Genomic DNA, 26,114 nt, shown 5'->3' on the forward strand with positions numbered 1-26,114 from the left:
GACAACATGTGTGTGTCTGACGCGGGTCAGAAGAACCCGTTGGAATATTTAAAATAAGGCATGGGAGAGAAAGAGCAGATTAGAGGGAACAGAGGCTTTGGCTTAAAGAACAATCCTAGAAGATTCTTTGTGTTCCTACTCCTTTGTCCTAAACCCTTTTGAGTATACAGAACTCCAAAAGCAGGTCGGAACTAACTAAGGTTTGCCAGGTAGCGGTGTCCTCTTTACTGTTCGTGTTGGGAGCTGAAAGTCTATCACTCAGCGCCAGTTCTCTCACAGTCACTTAAAAGGAAGTCACATTCTCCCTCATGAGAGGGACCAGTGACTGCTGGGGAGTAAAGGGGACATACCGTGAGTCGCATCAATTTACCCTGTTACCATGTTGAATTTGCCTGATGATTCAGCGTGTGTATTTTCCCATAAATCAGTGAGCTGAGCCACACAGAGCCAGGGACATAACTTGGGTGTGGTGTCCTTTTTTTTTTTTTTTAAGAAAGACACAAGCAAACATTTACCATTTACGGATTTGTGAGCTGAAAATACTTAAGCAGACAAAGCAATATCCAGGGGTGATCTAATTGACATTTTAGTTGGGCAAGAAAGCTGGGCCCAGCCCAACGGCAAGCAAATTCATTTTCCAAAGGTCAAGGGGTTGGCTGCTGGTGATTCGTTGTTGAAAGATATTTCAGGGTTGGTCAAGGCCACCATCAGGGAGGCCTGTGGAATACAAATAATTCTCCTCATTGGAAACAAGGAGCCACACCTTGGCTGTGGTTGTGCTTACGAAGATGGTGAGGACCACGGTTTCCGGTTACGGAGGTCAGTGGCTGCAGGATGGCTTGGGTCCAGGCAGCTCAGCAGCCCCTGGGCTCTGGCTGGGAAAAGGACATCTGTGGCACTGACTCCAGCAAAGTGGGTGAGAACAGGAATGTTTCCTTCCTTTAGGCTAAAATAAATAAAACGATTTAACATGTATACAGACATGTGTGACAAAAGCATGTTTTCTGAGTGTGTCAAGGAGACAGTAAATGCCGTCGTCACCCATGCCCCAGTTCCAAAGTTTGCTTTTCCAGAAGGAATTATGAAGATTCCCTGTGAAACTGCCCACACACATTTTACATATTTAAAAAGGCTAAGAGAACAAACACAAGTCCAGTGATTCCTTCCCAAACCTGCAATGCTCAAGTATGTTACATAAAATGGTGCAGCAGTAACGTAATCTCACGGGATCCTCTAACTGTTAAATCACCTCTAACTGTTCTCAATAGGCAATAAATGTAAACACTGTGTAAGTCATTGCTAGGCTGCTTGGGAAATAATAGGGAAGAATTCCATCCATGTTTTGCATAGACACAATTGAGAACAGAAGTGTTTTCAATCCATAGGTAAAGAGCTGGGGGATGCAGATCCCAACAACCCAAGGGTCAAGGCCCTGTTGGGACCACTTCACACTGCTTTCACATGTGTGAACCTGGGTGCCGTCTGTGCCAAGCAGATGGTCTATCTTCCCCTTTTAAATGTCCTGTAATATCCAATGAGTGAATGGCTACACCGCTGCCGCTCATTTACCTAGAATCCCATTGACAAGGATTCTGGTTGATCCCAAGACATTTTCTCTACAAATGACACCCTGTCTGTAAACTGGGCCTTCTGAGGATATGAAAGGATACATTTATGAAAACTAAGTAGCAAGGTCTGGGGATGCAGGATGCGGCCACTAGCTGTTAAATGAGTGTGTTGTCCCTGGTGCCAGGGTCAAAGGTTGCCTTCTGCCTTCTCAGTTCAGTGTGCTGTTAAATTCTTCCCAAGCATTCAAGGAGAAAAAGAAAAGAAAAGGGAAAAAAAAACCCTTTTTAATCACTTCTCCATTTCAAGGAAAGAAGTTGGATGTGCTGTCTAGAATCAAGGGAGCCATGACCAATATATATTGATTAAGGCTTTCTTTGCCAACTTAGGTTAGTTTTCTAAAACTCTGAGACACAGCTCAGGGTTTCCCTACTCTGATATTTGGTGTCATTGCAATCCATGTTTATTGAGGAAATACTAAAAAGAAAAAAAAAGAGCAAACAAAGAAAAAATCCTATTTACCCTACAGAAATGCAAACACAGCCATACCAAGACTTACATTTGTGTGTGTGTTCACAGTAGCTTTATTCATAATAACCCAAACTTAGGAAAAACTGAAATGCCTATCAACAGAAGAGGGGTGAACCACACGGGAGCAGCTTCCCACCGCGGACTAGTACTCAGCCAGAAAAACAAATTGCTGACAGACGGTGGAAGGCAAACTTAAAAACACTACGCTACGCTTAAGAAGTGAGTTAGTCAAGACAATAAGTGATTCTATGTATGGAAGGAATTCTCCAATGCATGCATGCAGCTGCAGGGCCCCAGCATGGGGGAGGGGTGGACCGGAAGTTGTTCAGAGAACATCCTCAGTGGTATCTCCAGGACGGTCCATTTATGAACCGCCTCGAACAACATGGGGGAAAATTGGTGCTCTCTCTCTCTTTTTTTTTTTTTAAATCAAAGGTGGATCATGCCTTAATGAAGCTACCTCTCCCTCATGTCAGTATGTCGATATGTAAAAGATTTTAAATTTTTAAATGTACTTTTTATTTTATTTCATTTTCACCATGTGGGCGAGTGTATTTTGCTCACTTAAAAAAAAAAGTCTTTAAAAATCTCCTGTTTCACGTTTTGAATGGCTTTGTTCTCTTATCAAACACTTTCTAAGTCCTGGTAAAAGATAGGAGTCCTTGGCCTTCCCACCCCAAGTGTAAAGAAAACAGCGATGGCAGAGTAGCCAAAAATGAGACAGATAGACCTCCCTACCCATCCAGTGTCTCATGCAGCCCAGGCTAGCCTAAAACTTGATACGACTCTCCTGCCTCAGTTTCCCACACACTGAGATAATGGGTGCCTGTTGCCATGCATTAACATAGCAGCCAGACGAGACCTTTTGAACAGCTCTTTGCCTCTGTGAGATATAAGGTTTTAATCTGGCCTCAGGCAGATGGCAGAGGCTCATAGCCCAAAAAGGGTGATTTTCCCAAGGTGCCGCTACGATTCCAGCATCCACTGAACCCAAGACCTGACTCTATAGCCACAGCTGGTGGGCATTCACAAGGAGGGACTCTGAACAGACTCCTGACAAAAGCAGAGGTCCTCCACCCTCCACTGTTTGAAGGGAACAAAAACCCTCTGAGTCACTGAAAGAAGGCATTGTTCTCTGGCTGGGCTCTACACTCCTCCCTTCAGCCCAGGACCCCTGTCAGGAATGGGACCTCCTGTCTGACGACACGCCCAAGCAGTGGCAAATTCAGAGTAACAAAAGCTTGGGCAATGGGCACACACAGGAGTCAGTGTGGGCCACAGCCATCTTCCTCATCTCCCTCTGACCTGGGCAGATGCCAACAGCGCACAGTCAGCACATTCAACATTTTCCAGAGTGTATATTTGGGGGGGAGGGAAGGGGTCCTCTTGCTGCCATCCAGGTTGCTTTGTTCTTGTTTTAACTCTCGGTTGATGTCCACCAGTGTTTCAAGAATCACTAAGAATTTGAGAAACACCACTGTGGGTTGTATTTCCAGTGTGCTGCGTGATCACCCAACCTTGCTGAGACTAAATATCCCCATCTTCAAAAGAGGAGGAATCCCGCCCCACTGAGCTGTTATAATCCTTAGTCAAAGAACAAGAACCTGCATTTGAAATGCTGTGTCACTGCCTGACCACTGCCCAGACATGGATTCAGCTGCAGCCTTGAGTACTCATGAAAAAGCAATGCAACACAATATCAAATGCCTGTCCAAGATCAAGGGGGAGGACCACTCCTAACCTCAGCTTCTCCTCCAGTCCAGCCTCAAAGACTGTACAGCCTAATGCCATCAACCCAGCTTCTGGTAGAGAAAATTCAAGTCCAAAGTCACTTGTGCTGAGAACGGATTAATAACAATAGTCCACATGGGAAGATATCTCCTGTGTAGTAGCCTGGGGGGGGGGGGGCGGAAGGGGGGTCAACCCACCATGCTGAGTGGGTTCCTGGTTGGCATAAGAAAGCAGGGTAGCCAGGCAGTGGTGGCACATGCTTTTAATCCCAGCACTTGGGAGGCAGAGGCAGGTGGATTTCTGAGTTCGAGGTCAGCCTGGTTTACAGACTGAGTTCCAGGAGACAGCCAGGGGCTACACAGAGAAGCCCTGCTTGAAAAACCAAAAATAAATAAATAAATAAATAAATAAATAAAGATAACCAAACACCCACAAAACAAAATAAAAAACCAAACCACACTAAGCCAAACAAAACAAATAAAACAAACCAATAGTCCATATGAATGAGTCTCATAACATTGGTTTCCTTAGGAAATGCATTTGTAACAGAAGATTCTGGACTGGGTGGGTTTCAACATGTATTTCAAGAATTCTACAAGGGGCCCAGAGTGTTGATACAGGGTTGCAATCCCAGCACTTGGGGACGGGAGGCTGGAGCTGAAGGCTATGCCAGTTAAAAAAATGAGTTTGAGGTCAGCCTGAGCTGATACCTATCTTCAAAACAAGCAGACAGACAGACAAACAAACAATAGAGAGCTGCTTTAGAGAAGGCCAGGGATAAAGGGAAGAGTCCAGGACTTTTGAGATCTCAGCTCTGTTTCTAGAGAAGAGGCAGTTGGTGGTGGGACGAGAGGCTGAGGTAATGCAGGAGACAAGGGCAGTCAATCAAGTGAGTTCCCTGGAAGCAACAACTTCTAGAAATGAATAATGAGTGAAAAGGCAGAATGCGCTTTGTTCCTCTGGGATTTAAAGAGTCTGGGATGCTTCAGTGACAATGGCCACTGATGTGAGACTCAGAAAGAAGCAGGGCAAAATCCCTTACTTCATCAGTGGGACAGGTCCAGATACTAACGCCACAAAAGTCACGTGTACTGAGGACAATTAACAGTCCATACGGATGAATCTCACGAGCATCTGCTTCTAAACCAGCCTTTCCCAGTCACCGCAGCCGCCGTTACCAGTGTAAGTCTTTTGGGGCCTTTGGATACATGTGTATTTTAATTGATTTATAGAATATGGCATTGTGATTTGCCAACAAATTAGCAAGGATCAGATTATTGACACCTGGGGCTAACTGTAGGGGGACAGCTAAACACCTCCATTCACCTCCTGCATCTGCAGAAGGTTGGACCCCAAAGTAGGAGGTGAGTCCTAGTCAGAGCTGTGGCTGAATACGACTTGATTTAGCCTTCATGGTGTAGACACACAGTATTCAGGGCCTCTCTCTTTCCCTTCCTATTTCCCTCCCTCCTTGTGCTGAAGATGAAATCCAGAGTCTTTCAAATTGTACCCCCTCATCCTCACATTCAGTATTTTAAAAGATTTTGTGTTTGGGGATGGCTTGGTTAATATAGTCCTTGCCTTGCATGCATAAAGCCCTGTTCAATCCCCAGCATCACAAAAATAAAGAAATAATGTAAAAGGATTTTTGCATTAGGTGCTACTATCCAAAACCAGATGATTAATATAGAAATCTAATTGTTTTACTCCTTTCAAGCAACAATGCAAACTGTTGAACACTAGGCCCAAAGGCATCTGCTGTTACTAAATCGCTGGACCAGTCACATAGGGACCACATCTCCAGTCAGCCACAGTTATTCCTCAGACAGTGCTCAAGCTGTAGCTATATGACATGTGTCATCTCACAGTATTTGAGTTTAAAATCCTTCACTGAAGGGTTTAACTTTGACACCTCACTTCAGAGGAAGAGCCCAAGACCAAACTCACAAGCCAGAGGTCAACCTGTGGGATGACGGATTTGTGTCAGGGGAAGGAGATGACTTGGGAGCAGGGCGCAGAGCATTCACACTCACTCAGCATCTCTTGGTGCCACATCCTGAGCTAAGTTCCTTCCACTTGTCACCTCACTCAGTTACCGTGAAGTCTGTGGCCTGGGAAAGGCTACTCAGTCTTATTTCTTTGAGGAGATGAGGGTGCAGAGAGGAAAATCTGAGGAAAGTCAGAAAAGCCAGCAGCGGGCCAGCGCAAAGAGGAAGGATCAGCGTCCCTATCAGAGGCTTTGGGTCTTGCTAGGAGGTAAGCTGGAAACTCTTCCTTGGAGTGTGTCTATATGAATATGTCTGTCTAGAAGTTTGTAGGACAAGTGGCAGAAGAGAGAACTTGCCACTCAGATCCAGTTTATTACTGACCCCTAGGGCAGGGCAGCCAGTTTCCAAAGCAACAAGAAGTTCATGCTCTTAAGCAAAAGTCATTGGTATTGGTGTGTGTGTGTGTGTGTGTGTGTGTGTGTGTGCATGCATGTGTGCGTCTAATTCAGGGCCTTAAGGGTGACAAGCTTTGGTTCTACCTAAACTACATGCCCGGCCTTACTCATTTTGGAAATGCCACATGAAAAAATAGTTTTGCTAGAAGTGGGGTTTGCTCCACACTTTCTGAGTTCCTTGAGTTCACTGGTCAGTGTAATACAGTTACAGAGTCCACATTTAAGCTGTGTGTTCAGATCCCAGCTCCGCCGCCACTTTTAAGCTATGTGACTCTGAGCACATCACTTTGTTTTCTGCACCTTATAGGTGGGTCACTTGTCAGCTGGTAATGATCACAAGATTGTCACTAGGATTAAATGGGTGAAAGCTGACAAGTCAGCTGAGCTCTATAAGAACTCGTGACTGACCAAGAGGACCAAAGAATTATGTGCTGACATGAATATTTGGGGTTAAGTTATGAGCTTTCATAGGAATCAAAAATACTTTAACCCTGGGCCTCCCAAATTATCCTTTCTATGATCACAGAGAGACTGCAGCTTCCATAACAGAAGGCTATGGAGTATCTTGGATGTGTTGCTGAACCATCCATACACCGTGTACACCAAATCTTAGCCACCTGCACTTAACAGTTTGGCAAGGCTGCTTTCTTGGCAGGGGGACTCATCATCTGCAATGAAAAGGTGAGGTTTGGGCACCTGTGCTTGAGACCTGGCTACAGAGAGACTGCTAACAATTGCAAATACTCGCTGTGGATGGAAATGAACACACCGACCACATTCACTTAGGGCTGTACACGTGCTCCAGACCCAAAGATTTCCCCTCTGGCATGGCAGTGTCCGGCATACAGATGTGCCAGTCCTGGTTAGAGGTCTGCTATGAAGCACCAGCTCCTGGGGAGGGAGGGGAAGGCCATGTGCACGCTGAGTGAGGTCTGTACCCAGATCACAGGGCCTAAAAGCTGTAGTACAGGGTGCTGCACAGACAGCCTCCTTATTAACTCAGTAACAACAGTTTGATCCCCAGCTGACCAAATGTTCTTCAATGGATCTGTGAAGGACTCTCTTTCTAGGGCCAACCATTTTCCCAAGAGGCAATGCATGCAGTTTTTCCAGGGCTAATGCTGGGAGAGAGGTGGCCCAGGAGAGAGGGCTGAACTTAGCCATGTTTCAGATCTCTGATGCCCCAGATGGCTGAAGCCCTCTTCCTAGCCCTTTTCTGCTCTTTTGTATCCAACCTGTCTTTTTCTTTCTTCCTCAACCCTGGAGTTGAGTGGCAACAAGCCCAGCAAGGTGACCAAAGACCTGGGACAATTCTGCTTCTGGCTGCCTGGCAACTGGTGCTTCATGACTCTGCAGCTGGGTTTATCTTGGTAACTAAACCTATCTTTCCTGCAATGGGAGATAGTTTCAAAGAGCCATCCGACTTAGCCATCTAAACAGGCCTGATTACCTATGGTATCTCAAGGATACCCCATCCCCACACTCTCTGTTCAACAACAATCTCATGTTGACCTCTAGTGTCTAGTCAAGGCAACTTAAATCTTACCATCATTGAAAAATGGCCGACGTGTGGATTTTTGTAGCACTGAGATCAAGCTTGCAATTTGTTGACCATATCCCGACAGTTTAACAGGTAAAGAAACCGAGGCAAGAGGGCCCATGACAAGCTAAGGAGAGAATTAGCAGCAGCACCTTTAGACAGTATGGCTTTCTCAGAGTCCTGGAGGTCAGACTTCCTATGTGGAGGTCAGTTGGCTAGCATCCAGGGGTGGGCAGGACCATGCTCCTTCTGAAAAGTCTTGGAGACAATCCTTGCAGAGAGGGGCTGTCTAAGGTCCAGGCTGTCCCCATCCTTGGCATTTGGGTTTTCCTCTCTCTTCTGGGACATGCCCTTTCTCATCTAAAGATCCTTCCTGTTGCTCTGAGCCCATATCAACAGTCCAGGATAATATATACTTGAGATCCTTAATTTAATCACAGTCTCATTTACTCAGAGCTCAGGATATATACTTGTGTACATTTGTGCATGTGTGTGTGTCTCTGTGTATGAGTGTGTGTGTGTCTGTGTTGAGTCTCTGTGTGTGCTTGTGTGCTCACACATGTGAGTGTGTGTATGTCTCTGTGTCTCTGTGCTTGCATGCTTGTGTGTGTGTGTGTGTGTGTTATTTACCCTGCCACAAGTTGCCACTGAACTTGGTGCTCTGGGCTCTTCTAGTACTTTCTGTGACTCTGTAGTGACAGGAAAAGAACTGGGTAGATGGGAAAATAGCCCTAGGTCTGGACGGACATGTGATCTGAGAGAGGGGCACGCCAAGATTGATTTTCAAAGGTAGGACAGTCTTGGGTCCAGGGTTCTGTAGCTGTGATCTTCTATGGTATGGATTCATCAGGAAAGGGACTATTTAGTCATTAGATATAATAATTTGAGCCAAATTAATTCTCTGGGAAGGAGATAAAGGCAGAAAAGCTGATTGTTCTTTGTAAGAGCACCAGGATGTACATTGTTTCCAGTTATGCAGAAACTGGTGCAAGGGAAGAAGTGTACAATACACTTAGGATCACACGGGTGAACGAGCCAGGGGTCGAATGCAAGCATGGCTCTCACCTGTCATCTGCCCACCTCAGTGGAAACAGAGAACGCCACTCCTGCCCTGGCAGGTTCTGTAGATCACATCATTGCTGAGAGACAGACTTTAATATTTGTGGCTGAAACTCAGGCTCCAGCTATGCTAAGTAAGTACTCTCCACTCCTGAGCAAACCTCTGAGCTCCTAAGATTCCTGTTGTAACAGCCTGAAAAACTGAAAAATACACACACACACACACACACACACACACACACACACACACACACACACACAGAGTGATGCGCTGTGGAAATGTGAAGGGATTTGTGGGTACTTTGAAAGCATCAATTTTAGGATTCTGGAAGGGAAAAAGGGACAAGTGGGAGGAATGGAGAAATTTCAGAGCATCGAATGCACTCTTGCTTGATACCATGATGGCTGCTACACAACTGTCCACACCCACCAGAGTATACATCAACTGAACTTCACTCTAAACCAGTGATCTTAGTAACCAAGTCTGCAACCGCTCTGTGTGTATGGGAGCCTGTGAGGGTTGCAAGAATTGGGAAATCCTTCATATAGTCTGCTTAATCTTTACACAGAGTTACAGGTGCTCTCAATAATTACATATTTGATTAATCAATCAATCAATCAAACATTTATCCAATATTCTGTCAACTAATTAAGTCAATTAGTTAATTAATAAAATTAATTAATAGTGTCTATTGATGAAGACACTATGGAACTGCATTGGTGTTCTTGTCAAAAACCCTTGACATTGGTGGATGTCACAGCCTACCTCAGGATCCATCATTTCCTTTAGGACTTATTCCATCCATCCCACAAGACCGAGAGCTTTTCCCAGTCCTTCACTAACTATGCCCACATCCATCTCGGGAGCCTTTTCTAGTCTTGCTAGGACCAGCTTTCTTGTGTGGACACAGCTCTTGATTCTCAGGACCCACTTCCATCTCTGTCTAAAGGAAAATAAAATTTCGATTTATCAGACTGTGCAGACAATTAGACAAGCTGATACAAAGACTTTGTGTACACCATAGAGAATTATACAAAGGAACCATGCACTGCTTCCTGGTTTGACTCTTTCTTAGTCCTTTAAACATGTCTTCCACAGTAGAAGACTAAAGCTTAGATTGACTAATAAACTTGCACAAAGTACACAGTGAGTAAAAGAAAATTTAGAATTGGGAAAAAAATCCCCAATTTTTCGTCTGTATTTTTATTGGTACACTCAATTGACCCCAGCAAGATGAAAGCTCTGAGCCTGGATGGGTACCAGAGTAAGTGTGAGGTCCAAAGTAATACCTCGCCTCTCCCTAAGACCTTTCGTTTCTCGTTCAGTCTAAAAATCTCCAGGCATAGGCTCTGTCCAACAGCAAGATTCTCATAAGATTCCCGAGTCCGAGACTAGGGGGCCTGCAGGCCTCACACTTCCCTGGCAAGGTTCCCGTGGATCCATCCTGGACCTTTGTCTAAAACCCCTGCTTCCTGTGGGCTTTGTGCTTACGGAGGTTAAATATCTGTGACAAGATTTTTTTTTTTTTAAATTGGCCCACAAAAAAAAGTCCTGGATAATAAATTTTAACACTGGATCAAGAATAATGGTCTCCACTACCCTGAAAACCACAGAAGCTTCTCTGGGCTTATTCTGGAAGCCTTGATTTCATTCTTTGCTTCTAAGGCATAACCACACTCTGCCAGTAAGGGCTGTTCTCTATACGCTCAGAGCTCTGCTCACCCATTCACCCAGTAGTCGCTGTTTATTGTGCACCTACTATGTGGCAAGCAGAGAGCCACTTCTTAAAAGCCAGACTTGATCTCCCCCTTTATCTACCATGCAGGCCACTTTAGAAGGACAGTTGGGTACACAGTCATTAGTATGACTGGGGTGTTAGAAGAAATACAAGACCAATAGAGGATGCCAATAAAACGCTTAAAGCTGTTACTGTGGCTTTTGTGCACCTTCCAAGCAGAGTTTTGGGGGCACTTACCACCACTCCTCTCCCATCTCTTCAATTCCCTCCCCACCCCCACCCCTGCCCCCAGCCAGTGCTTAAGGAAGACTCACACTGTTAGTCATAGGACAGGCATGGCTTGGGGATGCTAGAGCGGGTCGCCTAGGGTATTAACCTGCTCTTTGTGTAGCGGTCTCCCTCTGTAGACAGAAACTCTTCAGTGCAGGCATGGAACCTTGTTTCATTTCTAGGAGTGACTTTGAGTCAGGCAAGAGTAAGGACACAGTGATGACTGTGATGGGGGGGTGAGGGAGGACAGGAAATGGAAGGTGGGGAGGAAGAAGCAAGGGGAGGGGAGGGCTGCTGATGGAAGCAAGGGCAGAGGGAGGGAAGAAAGAAAGGAGGGAGAGATGAAATGGAGGATAGATGGGAGGGATGAAAGAAGAACGAAAGGACAGGCAGAAGGAAGGAAGATAGGCAGGAAGGAAGGACAAAAGGAGAGACAGACAGAAAGACAGATAAAAGAAATGATAGAGGAAAGGAAGGACAGACAGAAGGAAGGAAGGACAGACAGAAAGAAGGGAGAACAGATGGAAGGAAGGAAGGCAGCTAGGAAGGATGAAAGGACAGACAGACAGATAGACAGACAGATGGGAAAAATGATAAAGGGAAGGAAGGACAGGCAGGAGGAAGGACAGACAGAAGGAAAGACAAAAAGAAGGATGAAAGGAAGGAGGGATAAAGGTAGGGAGGAAGAGAAGGAGGGAGAGGGAGAAGGAGGGAGAGGGGAAGGGAGGGAAGGCAGACAGGCAGGCAGGCAGACAGGCAGGCAGGCAGGCAGGCAGGCAGGCAGGCAGACAGGCAGACAGGCAGACAGGCAGACAGGCAGACAGGCAGACAGGCAGACAGGCAGACTGGCAGGCAGGCAGGCAGGCAGGCAGGCAGGCAGACAGGCAGACAGGCAGACTGGCAGGCAGACAGGTAGGCAAGCTCCTGCAGCAAAAGATCTGAAGCCTGCCCTCAGCCAGGAACACACACCAGGAAAACCTGGAAGTCTCACACATTGGGTCTTTGGGAAGAACTGCCTTGTACTTCACAGGAAATCCCAAATCCTTCTTCAGACATCCCCCATCAGGAGGGACACCCCCCCACCACCACCAGGAGGGATAGACACTTCCCATGTGTCAGTGTCCCTGGAGGTGACTTGCACAAGGCCCACCTCTGCTTCTGCTTTTTAAGCTGGTGACAAGCCCTGAAGTCAACCCTGGCCGCCCTCGTGCCTGCTCTTCCCGTCAGCCCCCATAACGTCTGAACACTTTCTGCATCCCTGTACTGGCCTCTCCAGCTTTATTCTCCTCTGGAAAAAATCTGCCCTCCGCACTGAGGCTGCGGCCCCCACTCTTCAGGGCCCATTCTTTGGCAGCTGGAGGTGCAGTCCCTCACCACAGCTTCCTGCTCTCCAGCTTATCTCTTTTTCTCCTCCCTTGCTGGCTGCGCTCTGGTCACACATTTCTGACAAGCACGGACTCTTCCACACACTGCTGTCTTCTTGGACATCTGCTACACATTGTTCCTTCTGTTGGGAATATCCTGGTCTGGAGTGAACTCCTACTCATCCTTCACAACCTAACACAGGCCACCTCCTCAGTGAAGACAGAACCACTCTGATTTCCTGAGTCTCTCCACATTCTTGCCCTTCTGTCCAATGAAACCTGTCACCGTTTTCTTTGTGCTGCTGTGATAAAAAGAAATATCTGACAAAAATTACCTTGAAGAGGAAAGGGTTTATTTGGCTTACAGATTATTTTTTGAAGGAAATCAAGGCAGGAACTAAGGAATGAACAGAGGTAGGTGCTGCTTCCTGCCACGTTTCCAGGCTACCATCCAGCCATCCTTTATATAGCTAAGGCTTCCCTGCCTAAGGATGACTCCGCCCACAGTGGGCTGGGCCCTCTTATACAAGAAAGTGCCCCACAGATGTACCTTCAAGACAATCCAAGGGACGCAGTTCCTCACTTGAGGTCTCCCTTTTCACAGATGTGTTAAGTTGATAACGGGAGCTAATTATGACAGAGCCCTTGTCCTATGTCCTACGCATGCTAGTCTATCCTCCTATTGAGCTGTGAATTCTTTAAGTATAAGGATGGTTGTTTGTAACACTATTTTTGTATTAAACATTAGAACACTTATGCATGTATTCCGGTAGGTAATATCCACCAGCAGTATAAGGATGTAATGGGGTAATGAACCTATCTGTGTCTTTGATGGTTTTGATCAACCTTACCACCGACTCAGCCATGAACCACCTGAGCACTGTGAACCTCTTGGTGATGGACACAGCAGAAAGTACATATATATGCAAGTTAGTTCTTCAAGACATGCAGAAACGAGTTGACAAATAAGCCGGGTCATTTCAGGAGCTGATAACTGTTCTGGAGAAATATAACAGGGCAATGGGATAAATATAGAGGGCAGAGAGGAGCTGCCTTAGGTAGATCTGGAAAGGCAGCTCTGGGCTGAGCCTGAAGGATCAGGAGTGGAAGTGTAGCAGTTCCAGAGCCTGCATCCTGTGCAATTGAAACAATAAACAGCAAAGGTCCTGAGACAAGACGGTATTGTGGTGACCACAGGATGACAATGAACCATGTGGTGTACACACACACACACACACACACATACACACACACACACACACACACACACACACACACGCACACGCACACGCGCGCGCACACACACACACACATGTGCATGAGCTGAGTCGAGGGACACAGATCACACAGAGGGACTGGGTGTGTATTTGTTTATACATAGGCTGAGCTGAGGGGCACAGATCACACAGAGCCTTGATTTGGGGGTGACCAGGAGTATAGCTGCCAGTCCAGGTAGGGTGACAGAATGATCTGCCAACACAGATGGCACCAAGGAATTGGGGCTAGTGTCCCCCCTGCTCCTCCCTCACCCTCTCATGGGGCAGAGACAGCTCTCATTAATCTCTGGTGGAGGCTGTGCTACACAACCGCCTAACTAGAGAACACAAAGACTGCCTGGATGGCTTTGTTTTCAAACCGTCAATTCCAAATTCTGCTAGCTGGCAGAGACAGGGGCTATTGATTTTCCCTTCTGGAATGCGTGTCCTACAGAGTCCTCGCAAATAGAAACTGAAAAACAGAGGAAAACATGACTGCTGAGAAAGACAGAGCCAGGGGACATTTCTTTTTAAAACAATTTGTACGGGGTTGTGGGGGGAGATGTTGGGTCTTCTCACCTACTACTGGATAGTGGCTTGTTTTCTTTATCTCTAATTCTTTCCTCTCAACCTTAGCTCTGTGTCTTTCCAATTTCTCTTGCTTTCTTGCTGCACCTTTATTTAAGTACCTAGCGCAGTGCTTGCATACAGCAGGCACTTAATACTGGCCCAGTGAATGACAGTGGGTTTCTCTGGGGGCTTTCCTCCAGATCAGTCTGTCTGAGCAACTAATTGTCTGCTTTCTTTTCGACTTAACGCCCTTGTCCTTCTAGACAGGCTGCAGGGAGTGGGACTCGTTCTCTGTGTTCAGCTTGCAGTAGCTGCTTGGAGTCCCCAACTAATGACTGCCTTCTCTAGAAACCAGGAAGTAATTAAGGGCTTCCCTCTGCTGCCTGGGGAAGGGCACCTTAGCAAGGCCCTCAGTGAGAGAGTGGCATGCCAGAGCCTCCCCAGTTCTGTGGTGTTCAGACACTGCTGCCTTTGTTTGGTAACTGCTGAAGGTCACGCGGGTTCCTCCTTGTGGGGTGGGGTGGGGGCACTTTGTCGTAGGGTATTTGGTTACTCTGTATTCTTCCTGTTTCTGGGATGGCTGCAAGGGGAGGAACAAAGGTAGAACTACTTATCCATCTGGAGTTCAAGGATAGCTAGAGTCCTGTGGTCTGGGTGGAGAGTCTTACTCTAATTGTGTCTGCCAACTGTCACTAAATCACACACACTGATGGGAAGCGAATTTTGTCATCTGGAAAATGGGAGGATCGCAAGATTTTTTTTTTCTCTTTTGAAAAGCACAGAGGGGTAAGCAAAGACAGAGCTTTGCAGAATGTTACAGAGCTTCCATTTAAACATCTCAGTCAATCCTTGCCTTTTCTCTTCATAATGCAGCATACAGCGTTGTGGACAGGTCCAGTCTGCTGGCATCTCACATACCATTTGGTTTGAAGCTTATACGGCGTAGCTCCTCTTTGGGTCATATCTTACACAAGGTAGTAGATCAACAGCAGTATATTTCTAAGCTGCACAGTGTGGTGGGGAGGGTCTGGGGCTTGTTCCCCAGTAACTCTGAAACATGGTGCCACGTGGGTGACATAGTTATAGCAGGAGCGCTTCTGCAATAGGTCTTCTGAAAACTTCACGATAAGAGGTCCATAGGCCATGTCCCCTCCTGCCATCTCCTTCCTTTGATAATGACAGGAGCAGAACCTAGGCCTTGCACATGCTAACCATGTGATCCACCACCAAGGTGCACTCTCAGTCCCCAGAAGCATACTTAAATATTCAACGTCATTATCACTTTTGCCCAGACACCATCCCTCCATGAATTCCCTGTTTGCTCCAGCCCTGCCTCTTCCATTACCCACGTGGCTGGCGGTTTTCTCTTGTGATGATAGGATCCTCTGCATTACCTCCCTCATTAAAAATCAAGAATGTCCAGAGAGGTAGTGGGGCTTTGCCAAATGCCCTCGATCAGAAAGAACAAGACAGGGCGTCAGATTTGTTCATTTTCCAGCACACAGGTGACATTCAGTTCACACTGTCCACGGAAGACAGGGCATCTCAGCACACCCAACACAACGACAAACAAGTCCTCCAAGCCTGCCTCTGCCTCCTGAGTTTTCTACTGAGTCTCTATGAAATAGAAGCTCTGAGAAGGCAGAGCCCACAGGTACACACACACACACACACACACACACACACACACACACACACACACACATACTCTGTCTCTCTGCTGCTAGCATCCCAAACAGCATTCATCAGAGCTCAGATTTTATCTTGATGGGTGCTTGGACAACTATAGGAATTAGCCATCGCTGTGTTGTCTGAGGCTGGCCCTCCTTAACCGATGACACTTCTTTCCCTGGGATCTCAGGACTCACCAAACACTATGTACTATTGGTGTGGTCCCCACTGGTTCTGCATCTCTTCTCTCCCAAGCTCCAGCCCTTATGTCCTTGGGCCATCAAGAACTTCATCTCTTAGCCCCACCCCCACCCTTCCCTTCTTCTATAGTTTCCTGACCATATTCTTTCAGGATAAAAGCCTCATGAGATGTCTCTGTATCTGCCCTGGACACCTCCCCCTATCCAGTTTTGCCCTTACACTCTGTTTGCACTGCCTGTCTTGTTTACTCTGTGAATTCTAAGCATCTCTTAGGTCCAGACAAATGCAGCCTGGACCACTAAGACAACCCACAAAGGAATGCAATAGGAACAGCAGGTAGAGCGTTGGAAAACTTCTGCATGTGTCAGGCAGTGCCCAGAGTTATTCATATGCATTATTTTATTAACCTTCACCAAACCCCCAGGAGGTAAGACCAATTATTAGCCTCATGTTACAGTGGCAGAAACCGACGCTCAGAAGTGTCAAGGCATTTACCAAAGGTCACAGACCTGGTACCAAAACAGATGGAATTCATATATAATTCTATCAGACAGCCAAGCCATGCTCCTAACCTCCAGGCTGCGAGGAATGGCTAAAGTGATTTCTCTCCTCTGACAGCCCCCAACTCTATACAGCAAATGTCCAAGTTTGCATGTTACCAGTAACATCCTTTTAGTGTTCATGTTCCATGTCCCTGGTCACACGGTAAGTCACAGGAATGACGTCTCTGGGCCCTTACAGGTTCTACCTCCCAACTACAATGCTAACTAAACTGATGAGGGGAGAAACATCCTCTACCCTCCCTTACTTTTCCTTTTTTTCTTTTTAAAAACCCTTCCTTTAGCAGATGAGTCTGTCCCCCTCTCTTCTTCCTAGGACCGCAGGGAGTTAAGGGATAAAACCCGAAGAGAGGAAAATCTTATGTCCAGGTCCCAAGTCTTATAACCAGGAAGATCATCATCCCTAATCCAAACCTTCCCAAGTTTCCTCAGGACACCATGAATGAAAATTCTAGACCAGCAATGGTTTTATGCACAAAATTAAAAACAAAACCAAAAAAAAAAAAAAAAAAAAAAAGAAGAAGAAGAAGAAAAAAGAAAAAAGAAAAACCCACTTACTATATGGAAATGACCTCTGGGCAGTGGGTGTGGGGTATATATGAAACACAGATGAGATTTGTGTTTAGATTTGCATCCTGCTTCTACAATGTCTCTTATATAAACATTTTAAAACCCACAAAACCTGAAACTCCAAACACTTCTGGTCCCAAGCCTTTCAGATAAAGGATGCTGGTTCTTTTGTATTTGCATACACTCTGTCAAGGCAACAGGCCTGACAGCATTTGCTGGACCGGCTTGGGAATTCTGAAGCTTTCACACACAACCCCCACATACCCCCGAGGCCTCTGCATGGTTGCAGATATTCCACAGGGAAGGTAAAGTTCCCCAAACTCTAGTTGCCACTAGGAACCACTGTGGGACTGAATGACTTTCCTGAGAATAATAAATAGAGTTGACAATTACACAGCCCAGCTTATACATGACTAAAGTGTGTCTGTTAACTCATCCATGTAAAATTACCACCACGGGACCACACAGACCATTCTGTGTATGGAGAAATGTTAACTTGGGGTTCAGTCATCAGGAAGCTGGTGGACACTGGGTTAGTCATTGCCTTTCTCTAGACCTGTTTGTCCTGATATTCTGGAATATTAATTAAACGATGTGTTGGTCTGAGTTTGTGACAGTCCTAAGATTTTAGAATCCAAAAAACAAAATACTAGGAAGCTGGTGAAGGGGCCACCTTTGCTCATGTGCCCTGTTACTTGCTGGTGTCTCCAGCACCAAAGCGCTGCCTTATTTAAGGCCTTCACTCATGCACTCTGGCTACACTTGTGCCACCCCACACCCTTTCCGGTTCCCAGAGGAGGAGCAGGCAGCCCACCTGCTCCTGGAAGCTTTGCAAAGTCATCCCTACATCCCAGTCCCTCACCTTTCAAAGGTGCCTATGTCCTCTCTGAGTTTTGCTCCGTTAAATACTAAAGGTTTCACAAGGCACCAGCCCCCAGTCCCTGGGGGTGGGAGGTGGGAGAGGCGGATGGCCTGCATCTGGAAGCCATCACCAGCTCCCTGGCTGGGCTAGTAAACTAACCCCCACCTCAATCGTGACGGGGGGAAGCAGCGGTTGTACATTGTTATATTTGTTTGGTTTTGTTTTGCTTCTTTTCCTTTTAGTCTCCTATAAGAATGCTTCAATTGACTTTGAGCTAATGAGGGAGGCCGGTGGGCAGACATGCTTGCTCTGCTAAACCAGATGGTATTTCTGTGCCCTTCTCCAAAAGATGCTCTGACACCACGGTCTGGTGATGTGGGTAGAGACTGAGTACGCGCACGCCTTCTAAAGGCAAAGCCCCTGAATGGTGGAGCTCACATAGAAAAAGCATCACGGTGATGAGGCCAGTTCAAATACAGGGTGTTAGGTCCAGTCTGCCTCTGGACTGTGGCGACGGACAGTGTGTGCCTGTGTCTGTGCAGAGCTGTCCCCACTTGCTCTAGCAACCAGTGTGCGCAAAGGAAATTGAAGTCTGAAGACTCAGGTCTATGGGATTAGGGCTACTTAGAATATTACTACTGGGGAACTGGTACCAGGGACCTATTTCTTGGCATTCCCTGCCAATCAGTAATGGTTTTAAAATAAAATGTGAAGAGCAAACAAATGAAAGTCAAGTGCAGTAGGAAGGGACTTGGGCACATGTCCATGAGTTCTAACGCTGTTTCATAAGGGGCTGATGACCAGCCCGTTTATAACAATGAGGCCATCACCATCACTGCCATCACTATCACTGTCACCACGCCACAAGCACTATCTTTAGGGCTTGAATTCATGAAATACTATGAATGAGACTTTCTTTTTTTCCTCCCTCCCTCCTACCCTCTCACCCACCCTTCCTCTCTTCCCCCTTTCATTTTATCAATTGCATAGAGTACCTGTACCAGATTTCCACTCCTACTCTACGCAAGATCCTTGGTGAAGCTAGCTGGCACCACCACAGACACACAGTGTGGGTGCGGCCAGGCCCTGACCTAGGAAGAACAGGGCTTTGTAACGCTCTCCCTCTTCCAAGCCACCAGGAGCGCCCTCCTGTCTCTCACTCCCATCCTGACGGGCAGCCCCAAGAGAGTTCAGTCTGTGCCAAAAGCAACAAAAGCAGCACTTACAGGTTCTTCACGCCTGTGACGCCTCTGAAAGCCTTCCTCGGGATGCCCTGGATCTGGTTTTCGCTCAGATCTCTAAACAAGAAGAGAAGAGGCAAAGCAGTTAGAGACCCAGAGCACATTCTCCGCATGCATCTCATTATGATAACAAAACCCTTGGAGGCGGCCTGTGAAGCCCACCAGAAGGGCTTGAGGGGCTGTTTAGTCTGGGGGCCCCTGGCCATTACAAGCCTGCACATTGTTCTGCTAGTGAGGACTTGGGCAGAAATGGTTATCAGGTGCTGGGGTGGGGGTGGGGATGGGGTGGGGGGTGGGAGCAGCTTGCTTCAGGGCAGGCACCGCGGGTGGTCTCACACCTCCAGGCCAGGAGCCAGGACTCCACACACTATTTGTCACACACACTGCACCCCATTCAGTTTTGGCGCCTCCCACACAAGATTCTTAACTCCCCTCTGCTCAAGACATCCCTCCCAAACTAACCTCCCATTTGTTGGGCAGGCCTTTGACACTCAGATCTTGGCATTTGGGGTTGGAACTGAGCCTGGTCACTGGGTTTTCTGATAGGGATAGAGGGCCTCTTATGGATTTCCACGCACCCCATTCAAAACTGGGAGTGGGGGGGTCTCACCCCTCATTTTGCTTGGCGGGATGTCAACACACTGGCTGCTTCAAAGTGGGTCTTAGGGGTACCCTATGTGGCTGGCTCCAACCCAAGTCTTCTCCAAGGATTTAAGTATCCTCTAGAGTGCTGCTTTCCTTCTCTAGGAGCCACGAAGGCCTTTTTGGTTTGGTTTGTTCTCTGGTTTCCTTTTTATTTGTGCTAGACCAAACACGTGTGTTTGTTTTCATTCAGACCTCAAGCCTGCTTGGATCTCAGTAAGTAATCAATCCATAAAGACCCACCAGGGCCCCGGGCGCATGAGGCGGCTCTGCCAAATACTAGTAAGCAGAGGGGCTGTTTCTGTACAGCCACGTGCTGCAGGAACATCTTCAGAAAGAATGGTGGGAAGGGGATGTGTGCGTGAAGATGAGATTGCCTGATGGCCAGCTTTCTACATTTCCTTCAGATATCAAAGGTGTATATATACACATACTCATATACACGAATATACACACCTGGTATTTTGAAAAGAAAACCCCCTCAAATAAGGAAGAGAGAACATCTAATCATAGACACAACCACTGCTAACAATTATACATGGGGTATATAAATTTCAACGATGTAACCTCTTAATATACAGCCCACTTTAAACCACTTTTCCGCATGCTATATTGAGAACATCTGTTCATGTCTTTACCAAACACATCAATGCCAATGTTTTAAATGGCCACACCGTAGCTAGCAGTATGGTCCCTTGTATGGCTGTGTGTTGTTAAGTGAGCGTTGGCTCAACTTCAGTCAGGTAAGGAAACATGGGGATTAGATGGGCTGGGTGGGCCAGCAGGTAAACCCAACTGACAACCTGAATTTCCTCTCTGGTACTTCCCAGGCATTCCTTGGGCCTACTGTGAGAACTTGCTGGTCACAGAGTAAACTCATCAAGGATGAGTTCTCCTACAGATAGATTTGCGATGGATGCCCACATGCTGATTTTTTTGAGGGTGCTTCCTCAAAAGCTACAGAGAGTTACAAACACACATGGAAGAAGAGGACAGGCAGTCATGTCACACTGAAACACCGCCAGTCTACGGGGACACTTTTGTAAAATAATAGGAGGAGGTGGGAACAGAAAGCAGAAGAGAGACATCATCTTTTTTTTTTCTATCTTCTGTCACTCTCTGATAAGCAAACACATGCTCTAAACAGCTGGCTGAACCTCAGGACAGCTGGGCAAGCCTCGGGCTACTTTTAGGCTCCAAACCAAGACTTACTATTGGGACAGGGTGTACCTATGAGTCCGAGACGCTTCTGGGCTTCCTAGCAGAGTACTCCCCCACCTCAAATGCAGCTTCCCCACCAGCTTCTAAAATCCGGTGTATATTGAACTCTGTAGCAGGCCCTCCCAGCCAGGACTGATTCAATGAGCAGGGCTCCAGCCTGGAGTCGGGGCACTGAACAAAAAGCCCACGATGACAGCAGAGGTCAAGCAGTGTCACCCAGGCCACTTGGCTGTTCTCCATCAGTCTCCACAGAGGGGGCCCAGATCCTGTCATCCGACTAATGCAATTTCCACCAGGCATCTGGGCAGCCCTGGAGGCTCCTGCAGCCACAATGGGCCGAGTCTTTCCTGTTGAAGCCAGTCTCCAGACCACAAGCGTCTGTCCAATACCTTCTCAGCCTTTGCTGTTATCTCTGGCTGCTAGGGAGGAGGGGACCTGGCCACATTGTCTGATAAATGGCCAATGAGGGAAAAAAAAAGTTCAGGGGAAGGGGGAAAAGAAGTCAAATAGGAAGAAGGTTTGGAACTGACAGCTTTGACCACTACTGCAAGCTGGAAGAGATGGCATCTGTTTCTGAAAGGGCAGGAGGCCATTTTGAACAAGATACAACTGAAACTTCCTGAGGAAGCACAGCAGCAAGCATTAGCAGCAACACAGACGTTGTGCCTTACGATATGGGGGGTTGAAGATGGGCTCAGGAGATGGTGTGGTGAAGGAAGGCGGGTCTCAGAGGCAGCCTATGGGCGAAACCCTGTTTGGGTGAAATAGCTGCTTTGGTTTGTCAGGCTCCCGCATCCTTCCTGTAACTGTATATACCCAGCTTTGTTTCCACCTTAAAGAACCCAGTACAAGGCACAGCTTTCTATCTAGGCTCGCAGTTGCAGTCACCACTGCCCCGCCCCCAACCCCGCCCCAATTCAGTAAAACACTAGATGGTAGGGAATTTATCCGTTCCCCGTGACAATCTGCTTGTAAATTTTATTAATTTTATTTTCCATTGAGCCTCTCTTCTCCAGCTAACAATACCGCAGCCATGGCATCTTCGGGATTGTATATTGATTTCATAAATACCTCCAGTGGGCTGACAAACTGACAGATTTAATGGTGTTACTGATGGGGCGTGGAGGAGGGGGTCAGGGTTGGGTGCTTCGGGGGTTTTTTTTGTTGTTGTTATTGTTGTTGTTGGGTTTTTGGGTTTTTTTGTTTTTTGCTTTGTTATTTTCCAGTAACCATCCCTTTACAATTATTTCAGGGCCTTTGTAAGGATTCCTAATAGTGTGTTTATCCCGGCATGATGTCTGAGCATGGAGCTATTGTTAAACCAGTCCTTGAGACAGACAAGAGCAACCATTTTGGCTGACAATTAAGTGAAAATAACAAATTCTATCCATGATGCCCGAGAGCCTAGTTCTGGTCAATTGCTTGTTGGGGTTTTAGGATCTAACCCTTCACAAGAGAAAGATATACTCAGAAATGACCAGAAAGGCATTTTTTAAAAAACCTTAAACAGAAGGGAAGCACAAGTTAAAGAAAGGTTGAGCTATGCGAAGTGTGCTGGGATTTTTTTTGGGGGGGAGGGGGTGCCAGGAAGAAAGATGGCAGGTCGGGAAGGCGTTCTCAGTTGGGAAGCGGGCTACGGGTCAGGATACCTTTTTAAATAATTAGGTCTCTGAAAGCGAAGGAGAAGTGCATTAGCTAAAGTGCATTTTCCAGCTTCCGGAAAATGATTAACCATCTGATTATTCCATCCCAAAACACAGGACCGAAGAGGACTTATTAAGGAGACACTAAGTCAAATAGGAGTTGGCAAGAAGAGACATGTCCCACATCCAGCCAGCCCTCCCCAGGCCTTTTTAATTTACTAAAATGCTTTGGACACAGATTAACTTTCTTGGCAAATTTATTATTGTTTCATCTACCTTGAAACAGGAACCGCGGACACTTTGATAAATGGATTGAAAGGTTGTCTAGTTCCAGAGGAGCTTTTGAAAAGCTTCTCAGGCCCTCCCCGCAATGTCAGGCCTGCTTTGTTCTCAGGACAACAGTGAGTGACAGCCCTTGCTCCCACCCCTACCCCTGCAGAGCGAAAACACTCCTGTGGGCACATGTGTTTTGGGTACATTCATTCTGACTTGTCTGTGTTAAATGGCAGTTTATGTGTGGGGATGGGGATGGGAGGTAGGGGAACATGCTCCGGGCTTTCAAATCCAAATGATTATAAACTTATAGAATGGGCGGAAACTTCCAGAAACAATGAATGCTTGTTCATGAAGTTCATGGCACGACTTCTACATTGTATGATCATTCAAGTTACTTCAACACTCCGGTTTAGTTCTCTCATTTTCAAACGGGATTACTGGTTCACCAGCTTCCCCAATAGCGGGAACAAATCATGGACACGCATAAAGCACTTTGTACCCCTGGAGCACCCTGAGGAACGTTCTACAAACTGTGCTTTTACTTCTTGAGTTTCCCCCGTCGTTAAGGTTTGGACTTATGTAGCTGAAAATGTCCCCAGTTGTTACCCGCAGTACTCGTCCTTAAAACTGAGCACGGAATAAACCACACTAGTCTTACTAGTAGGCCCTAGTAAAATCTGAGGCGGAAACCAACACTTCCCTTGTCTAGCATCTACACAGGACTCTGCATGCTTGAGTCTGGATCATTTCATGATGATTGACACAATAGAGGTTGGTTCAAGGAAAAGGTTGAGACTGGCCAGGGAAGTGCATCAGAGCTTCGCTCTACACATCAGAGGAATTCCTTCCTGCAGCAAATGGGAATAAATACAGACAAACAGCCAGAAAACACACGGAAAGTAAGAGAGGCGGGAATACTCAGCCCTAAATGGGATGTCGCCATTAAATTCCGGGGCTCAGGGAACTCTGCGGAAGAGGAGGTGAAGAGTGGGACGGAAGACACACAGGAAGCAAGGCTGTCTACACAGAACACAGCCGGCACACTTATCAACTCAGTTGGTAGCAGCATGCGCTGGCCCTCCATGGGTCTGCACCATGGGGGCCTGGGGCTCAAAGGAGAGGTGGACACATTCCAGCCCTCACCCAGAAGCTATCTCCAGCTGATAACCACTTGCCAATAAAAAAGTTTACTTCGAGGGATACTGAGGAAACAAAGCACTCTTTAGGGTGGCTGCCTGCCGGAGATGGCCGAACTCGAGAGCATCTTTGGATTTGTCTCATAAGGCTCAAGCAGGGCATTAAAAAAAATCTTACAGATGTATCTTTGCATATATATTTTGGCTTCTGGTTTTGTGTTTTTATGGGATTCGTGTGTGTGCACACATATGTGTGTCTCTGTCTATGTGTCTCTTGTGCTTTTTCCTTGGCTCTTCTGTTTTTTTTTTTCTTCCTGTTCCGAGTTGTTTGTTTTGTTTTATCTTATTTATTTTAATAGTATTCCTTAGACTTAGTTTGTTTTGTTAAGGAGAGACAGAAAGAGTGTGGAACAGGACTCTGTGTGTGTGTGTGTGTGTGTGTGTGTGTGTGTGTGTGTTGGGGGAGGGGGATGACCCACAATCACCTTTGGCGTGAGGAAATGGGAGGAGTGGGGGAGGGGAACCATGATCAGAATATATTACATGAAAAAGAGTCTATTCTTCTGTACAAGAAAAAGGAAGGGAAGAAAGAGGCAGAGAAAGGAAAAGGTTGAATTGGCTGAGAAATCGGGCCTCCGAGGTTCCAGAGCTTATTAACATCCAGAGCAAGCAGTATGGCAGGGTCAGCATGAAGGCAGAAATAAAGGAAAACATACTGAGGTCTCAGCCTTAGGTCTTGGACCTGAGAGCGAGTGTGCTGCTTCAAGCACGGGGCTGGCCTCTGTAGCCCTGCTGCAGACGGTCCTTGGCTAGGGACCACCCAAGAGAGTTCAACCCCCAGGCACTGCCCGCCCTCTTTTATGTAAGGGTGAATGATAAGGCAACCAGGACAAATCGCGGAAGAGTTCCTAGCTACGAGACTTATCCGTTAAAAGCCAAAAGCTGCTGGGAACAGAAGCCAGTAGCAGAGGAGACAACCTAGACCCTAGCGGCTGGACCCACTGATAAGGCGGCTGCAAAGACGATTCTCAATCAAGAAGTCGGTAGCAGATTGAAACATCACTCCCCAAACAGGAATTAAGAGCCCACACAGGAAGGAGTCGATGAGCTTTAAACTCTTTTGTCCTATGCCTCAATCCCTTTCCACACGAGACCATTCAGTGATGTGTTTTCAGACAGCAGTGTTAAAAAAGAAAAAAAAAAATCCATCAGCTCTCGATTAGCCAAACTAAAGCTGAGCATGATATAAAAGCGTTTATATTTGGACCTATTATTGAATTTGGGATCAGGGTGTTGGATTACCGCTCTGACTTTCTCTAGCCTGAATATATGTTAAAATTATTTTCACATTCTCTGCCTAGTAGGCGGGAATTTTCCCATCAGTGTGATGAACGTATCAATCAAAACTCGTTTAGGGATTTAAAGATTTTTGACAAACCAGCCACAAATCTTACAGTTCTTGTATTCTCAACACTACTTATCTATAAAACTAACCCTTCAGCATCTCTTCCCTAAACTCCCAACTCCGAATGTATGGTGTTCTGGGGACCCATCACTTTGCTGTAAGAATCAGAGGGAAGACATTGTTTTTCCTTACTTGATGCTATGTGGCAGGAGGGACAGACTTGGAGGCAAAATTATTCCCTGAGGATTTTTACTGTGTGGACTTCAGGGAAGATTTATCTTAATAGGTAAATCTCTTCTGCAGGCAATTTATCTTCATAAGCAAGATTATATATTTGCAGTTGGGTCACTGTCAAAATCAAATGAGCACTGAGCGTATGCCTCAGCTGAGAAGCCAGCCCGGCTCCCTCTGGCTGGGTATGTCTAGCCAGTGGTCTCCTTTGTCGCAGGGAGACGGCAACAGTGTAATGGATTCGTTTCCTGAAGAACTGCAGTCTATCTCAGGGACACAGAATCTGTGTGTGTGTGTGTGTGTGTGTGTGTGTGTGTTGGGGGAGGGGGATGACCCACAATCACCTTCCAGCCTTCCAGCCATATTTCTGGCTTTCACTGGAGGAG

General features: G+C 46.6%; 1 protein-coding gene across 1 annotated transcript in view; it reads right to left on the reverse strand.

Annotated features, from left to right (window-relative positions):
* Slit3 (slit guidance ligand 3) overlaps positions 1 to 26,114 on the reverse strand; it is a 595,031-nt gene that overhangs the window by 185,341 nt on the left and 383,576 nt on the right. The window contains exon 5 of the mRNA XM_052194961.1: positions 19,160 to 19,231. Within this exon, the coding sequence (XP_052050921.1) occupies positions 19,160 to 19,231 (72 nt within the window). The remainder of the gene's footprint in view (positions 1 to 19,159; positions 19,232 to 26,114) is intronic.

The sequence above is a fragment of the Apodemus sylvaticus genome, chromosome 10 (assembly GCF_947179515.1).
Source record: "Apodemus sylvaticus chromosome 10, mApoSyl1.1, whole genome shotgun sequence".
Taxonomy (NCBI): Eukaryota; Metazoa; Chordata; class Mammalia; order Rodentia; family Muridae; genus Apodemus; species Apodemus sylvaticus.